Source organism: Eubalaena glacialis, chromosome 9 (genome assembly GCF_028564815.1).
Source record: "Eubalaena glacialis isolate mEubGla1 chromosome 9, mEubGla1.1.hap2.+ XY, whole genome shotgun sequence".
In the NCBI taxonomy this organism is placed as follows: Eukaryota; Metazoa; Chordata; class Mammalia; order Artiodactyla; family Balaenidae; genus Eubalaena; species Eubalaena glacialis.
The window spans coordinates 10,440,032-10,464,421 of record NC_083724.1 but is presented as its reverse complement, the minus strand read 5'-3'; the positions used below and the strand labels follow the sequence as shown (position 1 = coordinate 10,464,421).

General features: G+C 41.3%; 1 protein-coding gene across 3 annotated transcripts in view; it reads left to right on the top strand.

The window, feature by feature from the left end:
* The window catches only part of PBX3 (PBX homeobox 3), a 223,527-nt gene extending 202,289 nt beyond the window's left edge, over positions 1 to 21,238 (top strand). For 2 of the 3 annotated variants that reach the window (XM_061199923.1, XM_061199924.1), the window contains exons 6-9: positions 14,620 to 14,785; positions 16,044 to 16,156; positions 16,942 to 17,031; positions 19,750 to 21,238. In XM_061199923.1, coding sequence (XP_061055906.1) covers positions 14,620 to 14,785; positions 16,044 to 16,156; positions 16,942 to 17,031; positions 19,750 to 19,842 — 462 coding nt within the window. In that variant the 3' untranslated portion in view covers positions 19,843 to 21,238. The remainder of the gene's footprint in view (positions 1 to 14,619; positions 14,786 to 16,043; positions 16,157 to 16,941; positions 17,032 to 19,749) is intronic. The other variant, XM_061199925.1, reaches the window with a different exon arrangement.
* Positions 21,239 to 24,390: the final 3,152 nt, after the last annotated feature.

The window sequence follows — 24,390 nt, the reverse complement described above, 5'->3', positions numbered from 1 at the left end:
TCCACGCTGATAGCCACGGCTCGTGCCCATCTCTGGAGCTCATTTAGGCACTACTTTGAATCCCCTCTCCTTGCGCACCCCGAAACAATGGTTTCTTGCCTCTTAGGCAGTTCCAGACTTTTTCCCGGACTCCCTCCCGGCTAGCTGTGGCTCACTAGCCCCTTTCAGGCTGTGTTCTCGCAGCCAAACCCAGTCCTCTCCATGGAGTCTGAACTCTGAAGCTCGAGCCTCTGCTCCCAGCCCCCACCTGTCTCGGCCGGCAGGTGAGCAGACAAGCCTCTCGGGCTGGTGAGTGCTGGTCAGCACCAATTCTCTGTGCAGGAGTCTCTCCGCTTTGCCCTGTTCACCCCTATTGCTGCACTCTCCTCTGTGGCTCTGACACTGTACCCAACAACTGCAGAATACATATTCTTTTGAAGCACTTGCAGAACATTTTGAAAGTTAACTGCATTTTGGGCCATAAAACACCTCTCAATAAATTTTAAATAATTTAAATTAGAGTATATTTTCTGAGTACAGTGAAATTAAACAAACAAAAAATCAGTATCAAAAAGATAAGTAGAAATTCCCATGTTTGAAAATAAAGCACTGTATTTCTTAATAACTCATGGGTTAATGAAGCCCCAGTGGAAATTGGAAAATATTTTAACTGATAATGAAAATACACCTATCAAAATTCATGGTATGGGAGTTCGCTGGCAGTCTAGTGGTAAGGACTCCGCGCTTTCACTGCCAAGGACCTGGGTTCAATACCTGGTCAGGGAACTAAGGTCCCGCAAGCCGTGTGGTGTGGCCAAAAAAAAAAAGGAAAAAAAAATTCATGGGATGCAGCTAAAGCCATGCTTAGAAGGAAATTTATAGCTTTAAATATTCATATATATGTGTGTATTTTAATACTATATATATATATACAGTATACATATAGTAAGAGGGAAGGCTGAAAATCAGTGAGCTAACGGTCCATCTCAAGGTATTAAAGGAGAATAAATTAAACCCAAATAAGTGTCAGGTAACTGGGTTGAAAATCAACGGAGAGGGACTTCCCTGGCAATCCAGTGGTTAGGACTCGGCACATTCACTGCCGTGGGCCAGGGTTTGATTCCTGTTCAGGGAACTAAGATCCTGAAAGCCATGCAGTGCAGCCAAAAAAAAAAAAAAAAAATCAAGGGAGAGAAGTTCTCAAATACTGGTATAAATAGTTTCCTTTTCTCCCTCTTGACTTCCTAAAGTTATATGTTTAGACTCTTGCCCTCCAGATACAGCAGATTCTCTATCAAAACTAAGTGTCGTTCCTTGTGTTCCATTTAGGCAGTGGTACTATCCTTTCATACCACTTATTTTTAGAAATTGGGACTTTAACTCCAGATGACTGTACATTCAGTATAGGAAGTACAGAAACAGACTCCACTCTACCACTACTAAGTAGCAGTGTGACAGTGAGCAAATCATTTTACCTGAAGTTCCCATTTTTTGACTTGTAAGGTTAGGATAATGATAATTTCTTCAGAGGTTTGAAGGCTAAATGAGATCATGTACGTAGACTGCTATTACAGGGACTGGTATATAATGAGTGCTCAATAAATGCTAATTTGTCATGCATTCAACCAGAGATTTCTTGCTGGGTATGTTGTATATATAGAGCCTCATAAAGTTTCCAAAAGAAAGAGGGAACAGACGCTCTGACCACCGGCAAACTAGTGTGCTAGCAGCCCCTAGCCCCTAGGTTTTCACAGGCTTCGTAAAGGTGAGAGCCACAGTGGGCACAGGGTGTGGGTCGGGGGTGAGTGGGGTTGTGTCTGTTCTTACACTCTGAGTAGACCTACCCTAGGTGTATTCTTTACTCTAAAAATGCATGTGGTTCTTTATAGTGAGAATTGTGTGTGTTGAAAGGGTAGGACACCTTTTGAGGATAGGTATTCCTATTTTAAATAGATTCAGTGAAATTTTCTCGATTTTTAAAAAGAAAACTGGTGTGTGTATTTGGTAGGGAGAGGTATTTGAATATGTAAGGGTTTCTATGAAAGGCTTGACTGTAGGATTTCTTTACATAGGACACTGAATACATTTTGATAATTTCAGTTACAGGAAGTAGATTTACATGAAATTTACCTGGACAAAAAATCTGGTCCATTGTTTTTTAGAGTGCTCTTGAGTTTTAATTCTGGGACGCCAATGTGTTGCCTTCGGAGATGGCTCCATCTCTCAGTGCAGCTGATGGGAGCCAGTTTCACAGCTGTGATGTCAGTGTTTCAAAATCTGCTGAAGAGGCTTTCCATGGAGGCCATAGAGCAACCTATTCAGTTGTACACGTAACACATTTTTATTTTTTAATGAGAGAAGTAATTTTAAAGGAAAAAATCTTTAACCGAAAACATGCTTTGGGGTAATTTAGAACCACCCCTCAGCACGTGTTTTAGGGAGATGAACGGTGTCATTTGTTTTTTTGTGTACTGTGGCCGCGAGGCTGACGTTTTATGTACTTTTGCAGATGAGCCTCCTTGTGAATGTCACGAACAGTTATCAGTCTATCATGTATAGAGTAGAAAGGGCAAAGCCAAACTGTAAGGGTGTCAGTACATTATGGCAATAAAATTTTTCACAGCCTCAAATAAAAACAAATACAGTACTTGACAAGTGAATCTTTTAAATTATTTCAAATACTATGGAAACGGAATTTCTGTTTGTTTAGTTCTCTTATTAGAATTGAATTGTGTTTCAAAAGTTGGTTTTCAAGTCAGTTGTTCAGAATTTGGAACTTACTTTCTAAAAAAAATTAAAATGGTCTGGATTATTGGGCTAGCTCACATTTTAACCATAAAGGAGCTGAAATATTTTACACTGAAAAAGTAGGCTATACTTTGGTAGCCCTAGCCATTTAATACAATGGAAAATAAATAAAATCGAATAAACAATTTAAAACATTTATGAAGAATATTAAGAAGAAACAAGTTTTATTAGACAAGGCATAGTGGAAAAAGCACAGGAAAGGCTGTGACCCTCAGGCAAACTACATAAACTTTCTGACCTCAGTTTTTACATCAGTTAAACTGGGTCTTTGTGAGGCTAAATGAGATAATAATGTGAAGTTCCTGGCACAGTGGCTGGCTCTAAATTAGCTCTCCGTAAGTGGCTGCTGTTATAAATATATGTACAGGTAGGATCCAAACCCAGGTGTCCTACAAATTCTAGATCCACTGCCTTGTCCTGCACGTGGCTGTGTTGGGACAGGAGCGAGGAGGGACATGGAGGCAGGGGTAGTGCTGTCAGCTGTTTGTGCACGACCCGCAGGTGCGTGGCAGACAGGAGCCCTTGGTCAGGTGTCACCCTCCTGGGAGGAAGTTTATGATGCTCAGGTGTGCAGGGGAGCAATCCCTTTTCCCTTCTCTCACTGCCGCTTAGTCCCCACTGCCAGAACCCTGCCAGCACTGGGAGTAGGACAGGTTCTCCCAGAATCCAGAACTCCTGTGGAAAGGGTGTCCTGACCTTAGTGATGACAGGAAGCCAGCATAACCTGTAGAGGGTTTTGTTGTCGTTGCTCTTGTTGCTTGTTTGTTTTAAGAAAAGGGAGAGCTAACACTTACTCGGTGCCTAGTACATCCCAGGCACAGTTCTGTGCCTTTTTTTTTTTTTAACATGTTATCTCATTTACCGTTCTTGACAGCCCTGTGGGGAGAAGGCATCATTATCCCATGGTATAGACCAGGAAAAGAGAACTTAGATGATGTTGCTGGACTAAGGTAACACAGCTAGGAAATCAGAGAGCGGGGATTCACACTCAGGTCTGTCTGGCTCTCAAGTGCCCTTTGGGTTCTCAAGGGAATGCACACGTGTGGTTATCTACAGTGTGTCCAGCCTTTCTGTCCTTACGTAAACTTCACTGGGTGTGCACCCTTGGGAAGGAGAGGAGTGGAATGAGATTTAGTTTATTAACACCATTAAGTTTAAAAATGAACAGTATCTGGCTTCCATCCCTCATTTCAAATTGAATCACATAATGGGGATGAAAACATATTGATTAGAGAGAAACTATTTATTAGAGGTAAAATTGTTTACAATGTAAATAAGCTACATGTTCCATTATACACAACTTGGCATTTCAACATTTCATAATCTGTTGCATTTAATTAGGCACAGTACATAAAGTATGCATCACAAGTAAACATGGGAAACACAGTGGCAAATTTTTCTGATTTGTGCTTCATGAATGTTCAGTTTGCTAATCTCATTCATGATGTTTTAGTGTTAGCTGCTGCTTTTCCAAACAAGTGCTGATCTTCTCCCTAACGTATTTTATGCAAGGAAGCAAAACTAAGGATGAACTCTAAAGTTCTGCACTTCTGCCTCTTAAAGATTAAGTCATTAAGTAATAATTTTTCTCTTTTATTTAACATTGTTATTAAAATGATAAATAAATGTAGTGATAGAATTTGAAATGTAAGATATAATTAATGCTCATTAATAAATTGGCTTTCAGTGACTGTAGAGACATTGTAGATGGTTTAGCTTTTTAATTTGAACATGGCATTTTTCTTAAAGGCAAAGCAATCTGGGAAACTTTAGTGGCTTGAGATTTACGAAGTGTCTGATTTTAATTATTTCAAGAATTCTCCGACCTGCCAACGCCATCTTCCAGATAGAATACAGGAATGGGATTGCTGATTCCTGCAGCTGTGTGGGCCAGCATAGTGCCTGGCACTTAATACTCTTCAAGATTGTTAAATAACTTCCAAGTGCTTTTTCTTTTTTTAAGAAGATTGGTTACTTTTTTCACTGAAAAGTACATTTTCTTTTTTTTTTTGAAAAGTACCTTTTTCTAATTAAAAAAAAAAACCCCAGTACTTGCTTATCTGAAATCAATTTGGATAATATTTGAAAACACACAGAAAAACACAAAATTGGGAGTTACTTATAAACCGACTCTAAAAGATAATCACATATTGGTATGTGTGTCCTAGTACTTTTTTTGTATGCATACTTGTATGTGTATGTTTGCGTGTGCACACCTGTGTATGTCTATGTGTAAATATTTTTAACCCCTCCAAATTCTCATGCTGTGTGCAGAGAAAAAAGAAGCCCTTTCCTCCTCTTTACAATATATTGTGAATATTTCCCACATATCGTTTTCTTCAACATTTTTAATCAATGATTATATTCCATTATACAGGTGTGCTATAAATTAACTTCTCTTTTTACTGTTGTAAGTAGGACTGTGGTGAATCTCTTTGCACATATAATCTCTAAATATTTCATCAAGATAAATTCTTAGTAATGCTGAGTCAAAGTGTATGTATATCCATATTTGCTGGCATACTTTACGGAAAGGTTATGCTAAATAATAAGTAAACTGTCTCTACCCCTTTCTGTTTATTTCTTTAAATGTTTTTGATTTCCTGAAGCTGACAAATTTGTTCTTTGTTGAGCTCCAAAAGGTCACTGTGACACATCATTGTGATTGCCTGAGTGAGCCTTGTTTTTATAGCTGAAGGTCTTTACTAGATAAACCCCATCCAAGGGGCTCCCACATGTACTCATACAAAGAAGTTAATGCAACTAGAATTAGCCTGCTCACTTAAGGGAGCAGTCTTGAACTCAGGTGCACATGCTTCACAAAGTAGCTGAAGATTTTCCAGAGGGTACAAGGGCATGCATGGTTTTAAGGTTATATCACTGGTCAGCTTTCCTTATGTGTGTGTGTGTGTGTGTATATATATATATATATATATATATACTCCTTCCTGAAATCCACTTGCCTCAGAAAACTGCTGTGGTAGTAGCTCATGTGGCTGTCCTTTTCCCTCTTCCCCTTTTCCACTTGCCCTTTTCGCAGTTTAGGAAACGGATAGTCCCACCCATTGCCCCAAAGTCTGAGACCCTCTCTGGTTCCCAGCAAGGGATTGTGTGAAATATTGGTGATAACCAAACCTCCTTCAATCAGCACTTTATAACCCAGCACCCCTCTGATTAAGAAATGCATGTGTTAATTCTGTATTGAAGAATGTGTTCACAGTATTCAGTAGTTTACAAATAATTTAGTGAATCAGAATTAAAGCAGTGTTCCCCTCCAAAGTACTCTCAGTAACTTCATAAGGGGGAATTTCAATGCTGATAAATATAGAACTTTTAATAATAAAGTGTTGTTTCAACTATTAAAAAAAAAATACATGTGTGATAAAACCTTAGTTTTGATGGTCAAAATAAGTATTATCAAAATAAGTATTGGTATTGCTTTGATTAATTTTAGACTAACTGTGATGATAGCTTAATCCAGAAGGATATGTTAAACATGTAGAGCATTATAATTATAGTAAATAAAAAGTTTAAAATTTTCAATTTCCATATATTACTTTTGTAGAGCATAAAAGTATATTGCATTAGGATAATATGAGAGGGAAATGAAATGGAAATGCGCTTCCAGCACAAAAGAGAACACAGCATTTTTGACTATTAAAGAAAAACGAGTTTATATATTTTTAAAATGGGTAGTGGGTATCAAATTGCTTTGCTATTTATATTTGGTTGGATACATTTTAAAGAATAGCATTACAGTTTTATTTTAAAATGTCAACATTTATGACATACTGAAATAACATTGTTTACAACTCTATAAACTTATAATGAAAAATTGTAGATGCCAACTTAAAAAATGTATAAAGGAGAAAAAAATGTGTGAGCAGATACCTGATTTTTTTCAACTTTTTTAGGCAGTATTCCAGCAAAAAGGGTGACATGGGACAGGCACCTAAATGGGAAGGCTGCCTCACCTGGCCTCAGGTGGCCTCAGGGGAACGTTCCCCACAGTTCTTCCTAGAAATCTCAGGCTCCCCTCCCTTAGTGAGCCCTGGCGTGGTGGAGGTGGTGAGATCACCTGCAGAGCTCTTCTTCCGGCTTTCCCTTGCCTGGAGCACTCTCCCCTTCCCTGTACCTTAGCCAGAGCCTGCCGGTCCCTCAGGTGCTTTAGGTCCCTCAGGCCTGGTACGCATGCCTCCTCCCTCTCTCTCGGCTCCCTCGTTCTCCACAATGAAAATATGCCTCACTTGTTAGACCTCCACCAGACGTCACCTCTTGCAGAAACACTCCTTGATTCCCCTTTCCTCTTTTCCTTTAGAATGGTTTCTCCTTCCTCTTTCACTATAAAAGAGGGGTTCAGAAGTTAAGGGAAAAGGGAGTTAAGTTAGAAAGTAGAATGAGTCTCTGGAATCTTGGAGAGGTCCAGGTAGAGGGAGGCAGTGGCTTATGTGTTTGGCTTGTGTCAACAGAGCTTCTAGAGCTTTGTACCTCTGAAATACGGAGTCTCAATAAAAATACTGTTGAATTGAATTGAAGCTGAAGTCCAGTTCAGGTTTCACCTTACCTCTGAATTCTTAGATTTCCCAGATCTGCTGGGACTTCTCTCCTTCCAAATTCCTTGTGTACTTATAGTCTATTCTGTACAGCTTGGTGTGTCATCATCACCATCCTGCAATTTTTGGTAATTATTTTGAGTGTCTAGCATTGTTTTTATAACCAAATTGTAAATTCTAGGCAGGTAGAGGTACCTGTTTATTTTTTCATCTCCCCATGGCACCTGCTATAGCACTGGCCATAACAGATACTCAATAAACATATCCCAGTTCATTGTAAAAAAGGAAAAAAATTGATGGGGTGTCCTGGGGTTGAAGTATGGATATGTCACACTTCACTGTATGATTTTGGACCACTTGTGTATAGTCTAGATCTCTTGATTCTTCATTGATAAAACATAAGTGGTAGTGATAGCTAATAATATCAGGTAATCACTATGGGCTAAAATCATTAATGTACCTAACATTTCTATGAGGAAGATATATTACTACTCTTATTGTTCTCACTGTATATGAGAGTAATATAAAGTACTAAAATAATCTGCCCAGGGTCACTCATAGTAAATGGAAGTGTGGATTTGAAACCAGACCCTGAGTCCCAAGCATTTACCCATCATGTGATACTGCCCATATCTGATATATCTACCTCAGTTAAAGATTCTGAGTAGAAGGTTCTGGGTATCTTTTTGAAAGAGGTAAAAAAGTGACACAAAAGTTGAGTTTAGTTACATATTTGGAAAACATTTTTACTTTTTTCCCCAGCTTTATTGAGATATAACTGAAACATAACATTGTTTAACGTATACAAGGTGTTGATATGATACATTTAAAAATTGCCAAATAATTACTACACAGTGTTAGTTACCACCTTCATCCCATCATATAGTTACCATTTCTTTTTCCTAGTGAGAACATTTAAGATGTACTCTTTTAGCAACATTCAAGTATGTGATACAGTATTATTAGCTATAATCAACCCCTGGTAACCTCCAGGGGTTTCTCTGAGTTTGTCTCTTTTAGATTCCACATTTAAAAACATTTTACTTTTTCCCAGTCTGTAGGTTATCTTTTCCTTTTGTTTATTGTTTCCTTTGCTGTGCAAAAGCTTATAGGTTTGATTAGGTCCCATTTGTTTATTTATTTTTGCTTATTAGGTCCCATTTGTTTATTTTTGTTTTTCTTTCTATTGCCTTGGGAGAGTGGCCTAAGAAGACACTGGTACGATTTATGTCAAAGAAAGTTTTGCCTATGTTCTCTTCTAGGAGTTTTATGGTATCATGTTTTATATTTAAGTCTTTAAGCCATTTTGAGTTTATTTTTGTGTATGGTGTGAGGGTGTGTTCTAACTTCATTGATTTACATGTGGCTGTCCAACTTTCCCAACACCACTTGCTAAAGAGACTGTCTTTTCCCCATTGTATATTCTTGCCTCCTTTGTCGAAGATTAACTGTCCATAGATGTGTGGCTTTATTTCTGGGCTCTCTAGTCTATTCCACTGATCCATATGTCTGTTGTTGTGCCAGTACCACACTGTTTTGATTACTGTAGCTTTGTAGACAATAGTATTGTCTGAAGTCTGGGAGGGTTTTGCCTCCTGCTTTGTTCTTTTTCCTACAGATTGCTTTGGAAATTCTGGGTCTTTTATGGTTCCATATAAATTTTAGGATTATTTGTTCTAGTTCTGTGAAAAATGTCATGGGTAATCTGATAGGGATCGCATTAAATCTGTAGATTGCCTTGGGTAGTATGGCTGTTTTAACAATATTAATTCTTCCAATCCAAGAGCATGGGATATCTTTCCATTTCTTTGAGTCATCTTCAGTTTCCTTTATTAATGTTTTGTGGTTCTCAGCATATAAATCTTTAACCTCCTTGGTCAGGTTTATACCTGGTTTTGTTTTTTGGTTTTTTTTTTTGATGTGATTTTTAAGGGATTGTTTGTTTACATTCCCTTTCTGATATTTCCTTGTTAGTGTGTGATGTGACCGACAAGGGCTTAATTTCCAAAATATACAACCAGCTCATACAACTCAATAACAAAAAAACAACCCAATTGAAAAATGGGCAGAAGACCTTAATAGACATTTCTCCAAAGAAGGCATATGGATGGTCAATAGGCACATGAAAAGATGCTCATCATCACTAATTATTAAAGAAATGCAAATCAAAACTGTAATGAGGTACCACCTCACACTGGTCAGAATGACCATTATTAAAAAGTCTACAAATAACAAATGTTGGAGAGGGTGTAGAGAAAAGGGAACCCTCTTACACTGTTGGTGGGAATGTAAATTGGTGCAGCCACTATGGAAAACAGTGTGGAGGTTCCTCAAAAAAATAAAAACAGTGTTACCATATGATCCAGCAGTCCCATTTCTGGGCATATACCCAGACAAAACTATAATTCAAAAAGATACATGCACCCCTATGTTCATAGCAGCACTATTTACAATAGCCAAGACATGGAAACAACCTAAATGTCCATCAACAGATGAATGGATAAAGATGTGGTGTATATATATACAATGGAATATTACTCAGCAATAAGAAAGAATGAAATAATGCCATTTGCAGCAATATGGATGGACCTAGAGATTACCATACTAAGCAAAGTCAGAAAGAGAAAGACAAATACCATATGATATCACTTATATGTGGAATCTAAAATATGACACAAATGAACATATCTCTGAAACAGAAACAGACTCATAGATGAAGAGAACAGACTTGTGGTTGCCAAGGGGGAGGAGGGGTTAGGGAGGGAAGGATTGGGAGTTTGGGATCAGCAGATGCAAACTAGTATATATAAACAACAAGGTCCTACTGTATAGCACAGGGAACTATATTGGAACCATAATAAACCATAATAGAAAGGAATATGAAAAAGAATATATATATGTATGTATGTATGACTGAATCACTTTGCTGTACAGCAGAAATTAACACAACATTGTAAATCAATTATACTTCAGTAAAATATTTTTTAAAAAGAAAGAAAGAAAAACATTTTACTTTTTAAAGGCAGTTGGCAGTCTGCAGCTGAGTTGAGTCAGGGGAAATGCATGGCTATAGTAATTGGGAGAGAACAGATGCTTTTCCAGCCACTTCTTGGCCTTGCAGAAGGGCTCCAGAAAATCACCAGCCTGCACAATGTTCACTACTCATTTCCCTGACTGCCAAAGGCGTACAGTCTGGGAGCTGGTAGCAATGAACGTCAGTAGGAGGAGGAGAGTACTTGTATTTTTATTCTTGTTTTTAACTGATCTTAAAATTCTTGCCTGGCCCTTTGCCTTCTGCACAGTCCAGAGTCATGAATCCTTGATATGTGGCTCAAAAGAGAAGCACAGGACAGTATATTCCCTTTTTCTCCACCAATTTTCTGTTTGTGTTTCTATTCTGGGACCAGTGTACAGACCATTGCAGTTCAGAGAGAGAGCAAGCTCTGCTCTCCTTTGAGCCAGTGTGTACAGCCTGGCTCCACTGTGAGCCCTGTGTAGGAGAGGGCCACATGTGCTCTGTAGCTTTTGGTGCTTCCAGCTGGGTGACTTTTGCAATTGTATCCATCTGATTTTGAAATGTGAAAAAAACTCCTGAACTTAGGTGTGGATTTATACATTAATTACACCGATCTCAGTTGCAGCAGTGTGGTCTTAATAGCCGATTGCTGCAATATCCAAATCTGTGATATCAGAATGTGACATGCATATTTTAATTTGAGAAATAGTTGAACATTTTTAGATATTCATTTAGATGTGGTTATGCAGGTTAAACATAACGTATGATCACTGCTTCTTTCATTGCTTCCAATTAAACCTTGCTTGTTAGTTTAACCTCTAGGTAATCCCATCAAACAATTGATGTCAAGGAAACACTGCCCACAGTAGCTTCAGATGAGTGGCCATTAATTTTAATTGCCTTGATATTAAAGATTAAGAAGTATCGGGACTAGCAGAATAGAAACGATCTGATGTCAAGCAAATCCACTTGCTAAAGCTTCCCCAGGCTGCTGGTGATATGAAAATTTTACTGTGAGAATTAAATAAACCTTTATTAGTGATGACTGTTGTTTGATTGGTCCAGGGGTATGCATAAACACAGAATTCTTACATATCTGGAGATGAGACCTTTGATGGTATAGAGATTCCTCAATTATGAAACGGTTAATAAAGTTGTAATCAGATTTTCCAGGCTAGGTTTCATTAATATATTATAGCTTCTCTGATTGTCAAGGTAATATTAACTACAAAGTACAGAATCCAACAGAGAATTGTTTAGAAGAAGAGAATTCTAAGATGGGCCTTTCTTGCTAAGTTCAGAGTTGGGGAATTTTCATTAATTATGCTTAAGAAATTCCAAATTCCCTCTCAACCAGGAATATCTCCCTTTGCACTAGAGATACATTCAATATTTAACTCTTTCAGAGCCCTGACAGTCTTAATCAGACAAGCTAGAGTGATATATATTGAAGGAGGTTTTTGTGAGCTGGCTCGCTAGGTCTGCCTCCTGAGCTGAGGACATGCTTGTGACAAGTGAGTTGGGGGCTATGCGAACTTGCTTTAACAAGCATAACCAGAGCAAATGCCTTTGGGGTCATTTTACAGTCTTAATTCGGAACTTTTATATTTAGAGTCATAGAATTCTGGTCTGGGAATGGATCCTAATAGTCGCTGAGGCTGCCTTCTCCTGGTGCGGAAATCCCTCCCAGAGCATCTGCCTCCATGCTCTTGGAGACCTGGGCCCCACATCAGCATCATCTCGGCTTCCCCCTCTCCCCTGGCCTCCACAGTGAGTCAGTGGCCAAATTCTGCCTATTGTAGTCCTCTTCCATGACCTCTGCCCTCTCCATAACTCCTGTTCTGCTGGGCTCAGGTCCTCCTCACCTGTGTGCCCTCCTGACTCTTCCTCCCCCACCACGTCCCACACAATTATCCCACGCACCTGCCCCAAGCACATGGGGCTGAAAGAAGGGAGAGCAGAGGAGGCCAATGGCAGAATGGAGTTGGGTCCCTCAGGGCTGTTTGAGAGCCTAATATTGTGACAGTCTAGATGTTGGAACTAAGGCCCATGAGTGGAAATGGAAGGGAACCGGATCTTAGTTCTGAGTAGAGAGCTGTGTATCCATCAGAACTATCTAACGGTGGAATCAGGGACTTTGTGACGTGGCGGATACCACGTCTCTGGCGGTGGAGATGCCATGAACATGAAGAGAAAATGGAGAAGGAGGCGCAGGTTTAAAGGACACGTGAATTCTCTTTTAGACCTGTTGAGTTGCAGGTTGTGGCAGAACATTTCTAAGGAAATGTCTTAAAAATTGAGAACTGAAATTCTTCATAGAAGTTAGGGATAGAGATGGAAATCTGGGAGTCATTCACAGAGACAGTGGTTGAAATCGTTAATAGAGATAAGATTGCTCAAGGAGAAAGAAGAGAGCCAAGAGCTGAGTCTTGGAGAAAGCGCGCACGCACACACACCCACACACACACCCTGGTGTGTCAGGGAAGGAGAAGCAGGAGCATAATGTCACGGAAACCATGCAAAGAAAGCGCTTTAAGAAGGAGCCGGAGGTGGGGGGGAGGTAATTACAAGTATCAGATGCTGCTGAGAGGTCAAACAAGTTGCGGAGAGAGAAGGCCATTGGATTTGGGACAGGTGTGATGCCTGTGACCACATCAATCAATCACCTAGTCCTTGAGATTGTTAAGATTGTTACATGAGAAAATGTATGCAAAGGGCTCTGTGTAATGCTCAGTGCAAAGGAGATGCTCATTAAATAGTTACTATTACCACCACTATTTGAAATGAAGGAAGGAAGGGGCACATCTAATCCTTCATTGGGTCGGGGAGTTGTGTGGGGGGATGATAGTGGAACAGAAACGGCTAGGAAGGCCTGATCTGCAGCATATTTGCTTCCTGATGAGTTTTGGCTTGTTGCTGTCTGAACCTGTGTTCATGGTGGCTGCACAGGTCTTCAGCTAGTGTGCTGGCCTGTGTGTGTGGCACATACGTGCACACAGTGACCCCCCCCAGGATGGGACAGTGTGTGGGCTGCTGCAGGCCAACATTGTCTTCCTCATGTGGCTCCCTTGCCAGGGCTCTCTAGCTTTCCCTGAACGGGTGAGTGCCATAGTTTGAAGAATGAGAGTTCCATTTCCAAAGCAATTAAAGACTTGGCAGAGATGGTCAACTAGCATGCCCATTGGTGTAAATTGGGTTGGAGGGCTTATACCACTCCTTATTTTTCCTCAGGGTCTCTAAATAGCTGTTCAGGATGAAACAGTGACCCACCCCGCCTGATATCACAGCAACATGCCCCTTTGACACATTATTAAGAAATTATTAAAAAGTGTTGTTAAACTGTTACTTTAACAAAAGAGAGGTCAGAGCCTTTTATATAGCAAGTGGGTACCTATTCATAAATTGCTGTGTGGGTTTTAGCTTCTTCTTTATATAGCTCAGCTCCCAGGTGCCTGAACGCTCAATGTAACTATAGGCAGTGAGTCTTGGGCTGAAGTTTCGCTGTCAGTGAAATGTGATGAAATCTGCCTGTTGCCAAGATCCTCCTTAGAAATCTCTTCCATTTGCACTGGTTGACATCACAGGTAGTTTGCAAAAGAAATAAGTATGTTCTACCTGATGAAATCAGCCACTGATTCTTTATTTGCATTTGACCTTATTGGAATTGCTTGAGTTTTCACATCGTGACCTTCTCACATGTTAACTGGCACAACTTAAGCAGCCATCTTGGCAGACATACAGTATCTTCTAAGGCAGGAGACAAAGGGGTTTTTCATCCATTATTAATTGATGTTACTCTTTTTAGCACACCAAACATGATTTTACTGTACAGCTGCCAAAACTGTTCCAGACCCCAAAAGAATAAGTCATTCTTTCACAAGCATTTCTTATTATTTACCTAACTTAACAAATGTTTCCTTTAGTTTTTCAGCTCCTTTTCAGGGGACTAGTCATTTATATGTTAATTGGTATACACCAATTGACTATTTTTTATGAACAGTGCTCCCAGCCATTTTAGTGTTACTGGGGCCAACTCCAAGAAGTGGTCTTATTCCAAGAGTGTTGAGAGGTTTGCCAAAAGAGCAAGTGAGCCTCTGCACCATTCTGCATCATCCCCAGGATGTGATCACAGGCTAGGAATTGAGTGATTCCTAGCCTATTCCAAGGTCTCCCTTTGGTGTCCTACAGTTATGATTGGAAATTTGATTTTTGTTCCTCTCTTTGAACCTCGCTTCCCCTTACTCATATCCCTGTGATTTGTAGGTATCCAACTGGTTTGGCAACAAACGAATCAGGTACAAGAAGAATATCGGCAAGTTTCAGGAAGAAGCCAATCTCTACGCTGCAAAGACAGCCGTGACAGCTGCACACGCAGTGGCCGCAGCCGTGCAGAACAACCAGACCAACTCGCCCACCACGCCAAATTCTGGTGCGTACGGGCGCTCACTCCCTACTCAGCTCAGGCAGCCTTATGCCACAAAGCCCTGTCCCACAGACCAGGAAACAAGAGCCATACTGGGGACACAGTGGACTTACAAAGGAAGATTGATATTAAAATGCAGACTTGTTCTTGGGGTGGGTGAATGAGTGGATGGCCAGAGCCTGTAAACCCACTATTCACAGTGAGTGCCACTATGTACTGTTAGATTCTGGAACTTTCACACTTAGTAGTGTTTTTTAATTCAGCAGTTAAGCCAAGTGCTATCACTAATGATTATTTTCACTATATTGTTCCATGTGTCATTTTAAAATCAATAGTGGTCTGTCAAAGAACGAGTGAAATAGAAGTGGGAAATTTACCTGTTGCTGTGAGTAATGAAGCTGGTATGTTGGGGTTAGGACAGCAGGGCTTTCTACCTGATGTAGCTGCAGAGTCGAGTCTGCTGTCCTTACATCTCCTTAGCACCTGTGCTGACTTGGTAGGCTCAGCATGTGGTTAGCTGATCCGGATGTGGTTAGCCGCGAGGGGTATGGTACTTAACACATGGATGCATTATCTTGGCTGCTCATACAATACATTTTGGCCAGATTTTATGTGGCATTTTTTGATGGAGTTGGAAACATCTTAAAATTAGAGGGAACTTGAGTAGCAATGAAAGATGTGCAGCTAGTCCAAACAGATGGACTTGAGAAGCAATTCAAGGGACTTTTCTAAGGAGATAGTTTAAATATATCTTTAAAAATTCAGAAAGTGAGGGGTTTTTTGTTTGTTTTGTTTTGTTGTCTTCTGCCCCCCACCCCCAAGTTCTTTTTAATGGAGCGTGGAAACTGATGAAAGTTAGGCAGAGCGTATGGCTTAGAAAGAGCTTCAGAAAAATGTTTCTTCTCTGGGTAATTGTCCACCATGACAGTTAATGATGGTGAAGAGCTCACTTAATGACCGAGTCCTGGAGATAAATGAAAACAAGGGGATGGTTCCAGGCCAGCTGCCGGGTGTTTTTCTGTTTGTTTTGATTCTCTCTTTCTTTCATATTTGGGCTTCCCCATTGATAGGACTTTCCTAGATGCAAAATGAATCACAGGACCTAACTCCTTGGAGTTATTCTCCGTCCTCTTAGATCTAGAAATGCTTTATGTTGTACACAACCTTTCCCTTCTGTACCTTTTCTCCTTTCCCTGCCTCTAGGTCTTTGAGGATTATGTGTGTAGCTCTCTGTTATTCAGCTACTTAACTCTTTCCTTTCCAGGTTCTTCTGGTTCTTTTAACCTCCCAAATTCTGGGGACATGTTCATGAACATGCAGAGTCTGAATGGGGATTCTTACCAAGGGTCCCAAGTCGGAGCCAATGTGCAATCACAGGTAGGAGAAATGCCCCAGCTGGGGCCTTTCTAGCAGGGTAGGGTTTGGGCTCAAAACTCCTGACTCTTAACCCGTGGAAGTGGTCTGCACACCGTGCAGACCCTGTGCTGGGTGCTTCCGGACGTGACCATCTGCCCCACCATTTCATTTAATGAGAAGTCAAGTGAACAGTGACTTTGGATGATTCAAACCTGATAAACTTTGTGAATGCATTCGGCTCTGGCTTGAGCTCATGGAGAGGGGTTGGGTGCATATTACTTTTGTAACAAGATAGAACAGAAAAATTGTGTGTGCCAGTGTGTGTATGCTTTTAAAATATATTACTCTGTTTCATTTCTGTATTTATTTTTTTAAGTCAGAATACAAAAACCTGAGTTCTTAAAGTATATTCCAGGTTCACCTCTTTTTCTCATCCTCTTACTGGAAAGCAGCTACTTGTTTTTATGCACGTGGGAGTGTGTGTGCGTGTGCACGTGTGAGAGGGCGAGCCAGTATACATATTTATAAGTAGTTTCACCCACAGCCATGCTCATTTGGCTGGTGTAGATGCAAAGTTTGCATGGCCGTGAAGATGTTGTTGTTTGGCTGGCATGAAAAACAAAGATGTGCGAGTTTAAATAGGCAAAGAATTGTTGAAATTCCGCCAGTCACATTTGATTGATAAATTTGTCTTTCATTCAAGATGCTAAATCCTTGTGGCACACATAATTCAAATTGTTTCCTTTTGTAAGTAATGATGTTTTAATAGATTTGGGATGATGAATTTTGTTTTGTCTCACTTCTAGGTGGATACCCTCCGTCATGTTATCAATCAGACGGGAGGCTACAGTGATGGCCTTGGAGGAAACTCACTGTACAGTCCACATAATTTAAACGTGAGTACTCTGGGGAACCAGATTTGAAGAGCTGTAGGAACAGCGTCAGGTAAACAGTGGCTAATAAATAAATTAATGGCCATTTTACTTGGCTTCTCATCTTTTTGGCAGGTGGGGAAGGCAGCATTTTTAGTGTACTTTTATTTTATGAACCTAAACACTGATGTTACCTTCATGCCATTAGAAGTCCTCACAGAGGCCCAGGGTGGCTGGCATTCTGTCATCAATAGAGACTTAAGCATCAGCCCATTAAGATGCCATCTCCCACTGGCCATGCTGTGTTCCAGGGAGATGGTGAAAAACAGGTCATTTATCTTAGACTCGAGCAGCAGGAAAAATTCCCAAACACAGCTCAGGTGAAGGGGAGGAGGGCCCCAGACAGATCAACAAACCAAGCTAAACAAAGACTACTGTTCTTAAGAGTAACTTGCTGTATTGTCAATGTGGGATGCAAAACACGTTCAGCATTTTCCATGGCTTCTCAGTTGTTAAGTATGGAGGAAATAATTTTAACTTTAGTAACCAATTGACCAAAACTTCACTTTCCCCCCACCCTGACATGGATGGAAAATAGCAAACGCACAGCACCTAAAGGGGAGCTGCGGGGACTGGGTCCCCAGGGTGGAGTGGTGGACAGAATCTGGGACTCCAGACTAGGGAGGAAATGAACTGCCCAACACATGGTAGTAGAGTCAGAAAGAAAACAGACAGAAGTCTCCCTTTTTGGGGCCTAGCTTTCTATGAGAGTAAATATTAATGATTTAAAAAGTGATGGAGGATGTTCAATTGTAAAAGGAAAAAAGGACCATTAAATACTCAAATCTTTTACATTTGAAATGTCAAATCTTTCTTTTTGGGTTTATAAATAACTCGTAATAACCCACAACAAACCATATAAAAAGCCTTTTAGTTGCATTTCTCCTTTTTCATTTAAGTGTTTTGAAATGCTTCAGAGAATGTGCGATATCCTTATCAACATGATAAAATATGAAACTGAGATTGCCTGCAGCATTTTACAGACATGAATTCCATCTTCACTGATGAGGCTTGATAAGGCGCTGTTGTATAATACAGTGCATAATCTCAAACCACCAGAGTAAGGATTAATTTATTTTGAAAAAAAGAATGCTTGCTGACAACCTCTCCTCCAGCTGCCACGCTGGGTAAAAATATTGTACATTTGTTGTTTATAAATTTGGATAAAAGAGGAATGATGTTTACTTCAGATGGAATATCTTTAGACTTGTATCTGCTTAAGAGTTTTTCTTTTTCTAAGTAGATTTTCATACCTGAGGGGTGAGAACAGCTTACCTATTAGATAGAGGAGAGGATTTTTTCGAGTCCACACAAACACACACGCGCTTGTCACCATCCAACCTGCACAGCTGAGGCTTTGAAGATCAACCGCCATAGCTTTATATTTTTTCCTAACCTGGATTTGATACACCTAAAGCCTGGAAAATCCTTCTCCCTTTGGCTCTGGTCATCCCTGTGTGGTTGTTTGGTCCCTCTCTCTCCCCGCTCCCCACCATTTCTCTGTGGACCTAGAGGGAGGAAAGGTGCTTTATATGCAGGACTGTGCAGTCAAGCCGAAGACAGGGTTCCCTAAGAACAGCATATTGGGAGAAGGAAAAATTCCCAGCCCAAGGCTGGGCGAGGAATCTCAGTAGCCTAGCAGCACAGGCCTAAAAAGAAGACATTTTGGATGGACTCGTAGAACAAGTTGCAGATGGATGTGAGGGAGTCAGGGGGACCTTCTGCCCCTCACTGGCACTGGTGTGGGAGGTCTAGGTCTGGGGGCGGCACAGCACGAGGCTGGTCTGTGCCGCAGGCACTGGGTGGCAGCCAGCTCACCCTCGCCTTCTCTCCAGAAAGGCCCGCCCCGTCACTTCCACTCAGTGTTCCCCAACTCACAAGCCCAGCACCTCCCTCTTCTTGACTGACATAAAAATATGTAGCGACAAGCTGTCTGCCACAGCAGAAATCTGATCAGACATTGATTTCAGCAATTGCCTCTATAGGCCAAGACATAAGGCAAATTTGTTTCTGAGCACTGTTACTGCGGATGCAGGTCTGAGGCAGGAAGGGCCAGTGGCATGTGAAGAGCCGTAGCAACATCCCGAATAGGAGCCCCAGTTACAGATAATTGGAATCCAGATTTGAATAGTGTGTGCTCCTCCACAGTTCATGCATTTTCATTCTGCAAGATCCTATTTGGAGGGAAATTCTGGCCTTCATTTTCCAAGGGTTATAGTAGCTGGCTGTCAGTCTTGTATAGAAAAGGGGCCGGGGGGTGGAGGGGCTTCTTCTCTATGGAAACGAGGATTAAGCTGGGTTGAAGTTTATACTTTGTGGAGCCCAAGGTCTTGCCAAAGCATTGCATTGAGCTTCTCCACTGCTCCCTTCTTATAAGATTTTTTTTCAAGTCACTTGATTTTTATCAGCAAATCAAAGGCCGAGCTTCGTGCCAGCTTGAGACCAGCTGAAGCCCTCCTTCAACGTGCTGATTTATTGCCAAGTCTTTACTTGGTAGGATGGATTTGTTTTACATGCATTTAATCCCACTTTAACACATGCTTCAAACTCCTGCCAAAGTGGGTTTAGAAAATACATTTTGCTAATGCATCTTTGCTCTCATGTTGTCATCGGGGTATTTTCAATTGGGGAGGAGAATTAATATGTAGACGTGCACCCGTTGAACTGTGCTTCTCCTTTCAGGCTAATGGAGGCTGGCAGGACGCAACAACTCCATCTTCTGTGACTTCTCCTACAGAAGGCCCAGGAAGTGTGCACTCTGATACCTCTAACTAATCTCTGGCAACACTTTTCCCTGAGCTGACATGCCTTGATAAGTGCATTCAGAGCAATAGGAGGAAAAGGAAAGCGTTTTTGTAGCCCACCATCTACAGCTTTACTGTAAAACCTTATTAGAGAACTTGGTAAATCTGTTTTTTAAGGAATCATAATCATTTGTATTTATACTTAAAAACACACAATGTTAAAAAAGCACTTTATCCAATTAGGCCAAGATTTAACATTGTTGACAGTCCTATAGCTATTTTATCATAATTTATTATCAATATTTTACATTAATGGTTTCTCACTTGCCAATTACTTGGCCTTAAGGGTAAAAAGTACAATATATGCTAAACCTCAATCGCTAAAGCAGATACAAAGACTCACCTCACCTAAATTGAACTTCTTGCATATTTCCATTGTAGACTTTGATTGTCCTTCTTTCATATCACTAATGGAGTTGGAATAAAGGAGCTGTTTGGCTACCTGTTAATGATGGTTGTGTTTAAGAATCTTCCTCGTCACTCTTGGGTTTCGATCTCTTATGTTATAATTAGATCAGAGACCGGTAGCATCTTTTCTCTCTCTGAAAGCACCAGTGCCCAGAGTCTGCTCGGTAATTAAATTATGGATCCAGATTGTTTTGAGAGCTGAAGATACTTGCTGCTGATAGAGGTGACCACGAGATCCGTCTGGGGTTTTACGGCGTGCACTGGGTGCTGCACAGACTTGTCAAGGTTTGCTACGTCCTCTGGGCATTCACAAAGGCCCTGCTCTCTGGAGTGTTGTACATAGTGTAGCAAAAGAGTATTTATACATCTCACCAATCAAAACACAGCTTTATTACCTCATGCGAACTCATACAAACCAATAGAATTTCAACATGTTCTGTAGCTTAGAGTGCTCACTTACTACCTCTGAACAATACTCACGCTGTAGTTTGTCTCTTTCTTATCTTTTTGCATCTTGTAATTAACTCTTTGTTTCCCTTCATAAAATGTAATGTACATTGTAATCTTTTAAAAGAAAAATCAGGGTTGCATTTGCAACTTTTAAAAAACTGAGAGTGGAAACATTGGGTCTTAAATTAACACAGGATCAGTAAAACTGTTGTAAATACTAAGAAACATTTTGAATGTTCTTCATCTTGTTACTAATCCATGCAAAAAAAAAAAAAAAAAAGCGATGACTAATTGTGATGCATTCAGATTTCAGTATTCAGTACTGTATATTTCACCCTGTGTAATGGGGCCCCCTCTCCTTTCTCTCTTTTTGTATTGTATGCGATTCTGAAACTGATTGAGTCATGAAAATAATTTGTGGCGGTGATTCTAATGTATTAAAAACGTTTCGTGTTCCTTTCTAACTGGATTACACCCTGGATTGAAAAAGTCTTCCTCGTGGTACTTATATGTAGTTTCAAACATGAATAAACTTTTTGCTTTCATGATTAAATGTTGATGCAATTTCTTACCCCACCTGGTGAGCTAGTCAGTGCAGGCAGAGGAGAAGGCCTGCCCAGAAGTGAGTCTGAGCATGTAAACATGTCGCCTGACAGAGAGGGACTCAGAAATGAAGGTGAGGCTGAGGGTGGCTGACTACACTCTCTGCAGGCTCCCAGCCAGCTCCTGGACCACCGTCACATGTCCTCACTTGACACTTACGCTCTAAGAATACCACAAGGAAAATATCATCCCCATTTTCACAGATTAGGAAACTGAAGTTCATAAAAGTAGATGCCACAAGGTGAAAGACCTAGGATAACAAGGGCCACGCTTGGAACCCAGGTCTGTGTGTGTCCTTGGAGCTGACACTCTCCTGACTTAATGATGCATCCAGCATCTTTTGGATGGAAAGACCTGTTTGGTAATTTTAAAATAATTATCAGTCTTGTCACATTCACCTCCTTGCTTTCATAACTTCTGTGAGATACGGGTTAAGAACAAGCAAAAGTTTGTCCCAAAAGAGTGAGCTTCCAAGGCCACACAAAAACCAAAAAGCCACAACTTCTCATAACATACCTTTGAAAACTAAACTTATAAAACGTAAGACCAACTAGAAATCCTTTAACCAGATTAAATATTGTTTTTGTTTTATTCACATTGTCAGCAACTCCATGTATTTACATGTACATCTGTCGCTAATATCTAAATCTTTGTAATAAAAGAAGTCAATAGCAGGTAATTGGCCTGTTTACTATATCTCGAGGAAATTGACTCACAGGAAATCAGATTAATGTTAATCAGTTGCAGCAAATTGTCTCTGATAAATACAACTGTTTTACTATTTCAGTTGGTAAAACAAGGTCTAGGGCCACCATTCCCATTAATCTTGAGGCAGTTACACTTTATAAAATAGATCGCCCTCCAAAGCTGTCCTCCCTCACACGGGCTCTCAGCCTGCCTGTAGGAATCTCTCCCATGGCTAAGTAGTTACTTGCATGATTCAATTAGCTTATGGGTCAGCCTTTCTTATCTTTGTACATAAAACAATCGCTATGCTATGTGGTTTTGCAAAAATATCCTGTGAAAACCAGACACACATGCACACACAAGTACATCTTCTTTAAAGTCCAGAAACACACACTTCCTAAGAACCATCTCAGGTCTCCTCTCAGGCCAGCCTACTGAGAGAAGCACATACCGGTGTTTGCTGGAGATTCACACGATGAATCTTTCCCTTGAGGGAAAGATGTGAATATAAGGCTTTATTCAGAGGGGGTCTCAATAAAAACAGTAATTCCTTTCCTAGAAGCTAATTTGGGAGGCACTTGTATATAATTCCCTTCTGCTCTTCAGTACCTCTCTAGCAGAGGCCAGTGGCACCCTCACTTCATAGATAAGGAAACTGAGGCATGGCTTGGACCCCAAGGCTCTTAGGTGTCCCTCTAAATTGGGTGAAATGTGTTGATTTGACAGATTTTCACCAGGTACCCTTTCTGGGGCAAGCAATGGGTTAGGATCCAGACCCGAGCACAATGAAATCAGGCCCTAGACCTTGGGAGGCTAAGATCCTGGGCCTGGTCCTTATTCAGAAAGCAGACGCTTAGTGAAGGTACTGGAGAGGCCGGTAGGTTTCTTTTCTTTTTTCTTTTTTTCAAATTTTTTTAAAATAAATTTATTTATTTTATTTATTTTTGGCTGCATTGGGCCTTTGTTGCTGCGCGCGGGCTTTCTCTAGTTGCGGCGAGCGGGCTTCTCCTGTTGCGGAGCACAGGCTCTAGGCACGTGGGCTTCAGTAGTTGTGGCTCGCGGGCTCTAGAGCGCAGGCTCAGTAGTTGTGGCGCACGGGCTTAGCTGCTCCACGGCATGTGGGATCTTCCCAGACCGGAGATGGAACCCGTGTCCCCTGCTTTGGCAGGCGGATTCTTAACCACTGCACCACCAGGGAAGTCCCGAGGCTGGTAGGTTTCTGAACCCCAAGACTGGAAAAGTGAGGCTCCCACACCCTGTTCACAAGGTCAAAGAATATAACAGCAGGAAACCACCTGAAACACCCAGTTGCAGGCTAAGGGGGCTGTCTACGCATCCAGTTAGATGCACAAGGGCACATGTGTGCTTCTATGACACTACACTATGTTGTTACCAAACCAAACTTGGGTCCACTGACCTGTGCACAGTAAGGCCAATCTACTGACACCGGGCTGTGGTGAAGGGAAGTGCAGCGTTGAGTGCAGGGCGCCAAGCAAGGAGCTCAAGACAGCTAGTGCTCAAAAAGCCCCAACTCCCCAGCGGGTTTCAGCAAAGCATTTTTAAAGGCCAGGTGAGGGAGGCGTATCCCAGGGTGAGTGATCAACTCATGTGCAATTCTCTGATTGGTTGATGGTGAGGTAACAGGGTGGTGTCACAGGGGTTAACATTATCAATCCTTAGGCGCCAGTAGGTGTGGGAGCTACGTGCTCATGATCGTCAAGTAGTTAATTTCTTCCATTTGGTAGTGGTTTTAGCATCTGTGAAACAACTCAGGAAATATGCATCAGATACTGTTATCTAGGTCCTTCAGCGAGGAGCTACAGCCGAGGCTGTGAGGAGGGGTCTGTCCCGGCAAGACCCCACAGGGTCCTGCTTGGTTACACTTTCAGGACTTTCTGGAGCCCAAGTGCCTGAGAAGCTACACGTTGGACGGGAGGTACTCGGGCAGCATGGGAGCCTCTGAGGACGGTGGACCAGGCAGCCTTGCAAACTAGGTTAGAACTTCTCTGTAGCCCTGACCCGGGTGGCAGCCTGGTGCCAGTCCCTGGCCAGAAGCCGGGGAGGGCAGGGCAGGGTTCAAGAGCAGCACCCTCCCTGCGTGCAAAAGGTGACCTGGGGCTAAGTCTTCTAGGTGGGGAGGTGTTTGGGGTGTAAAATATGCGTTGGTGCTGCAGGAAAGGGACCTTCTCCAGGCTGACAGCTGCAGTTCACGAGCATCTCCTGTGAACAGCCCTCAGCCAGGTACTTTCTATATGTTATTTAACACCTGTGGAGCCCCATGTCATGGGTGCTATTATCCCATCTTCAGATGGGGAATTTGGGGCTCAAGGAGATTACATCACCTGTCCAGGATCTCCCACAGAGCTGGCGT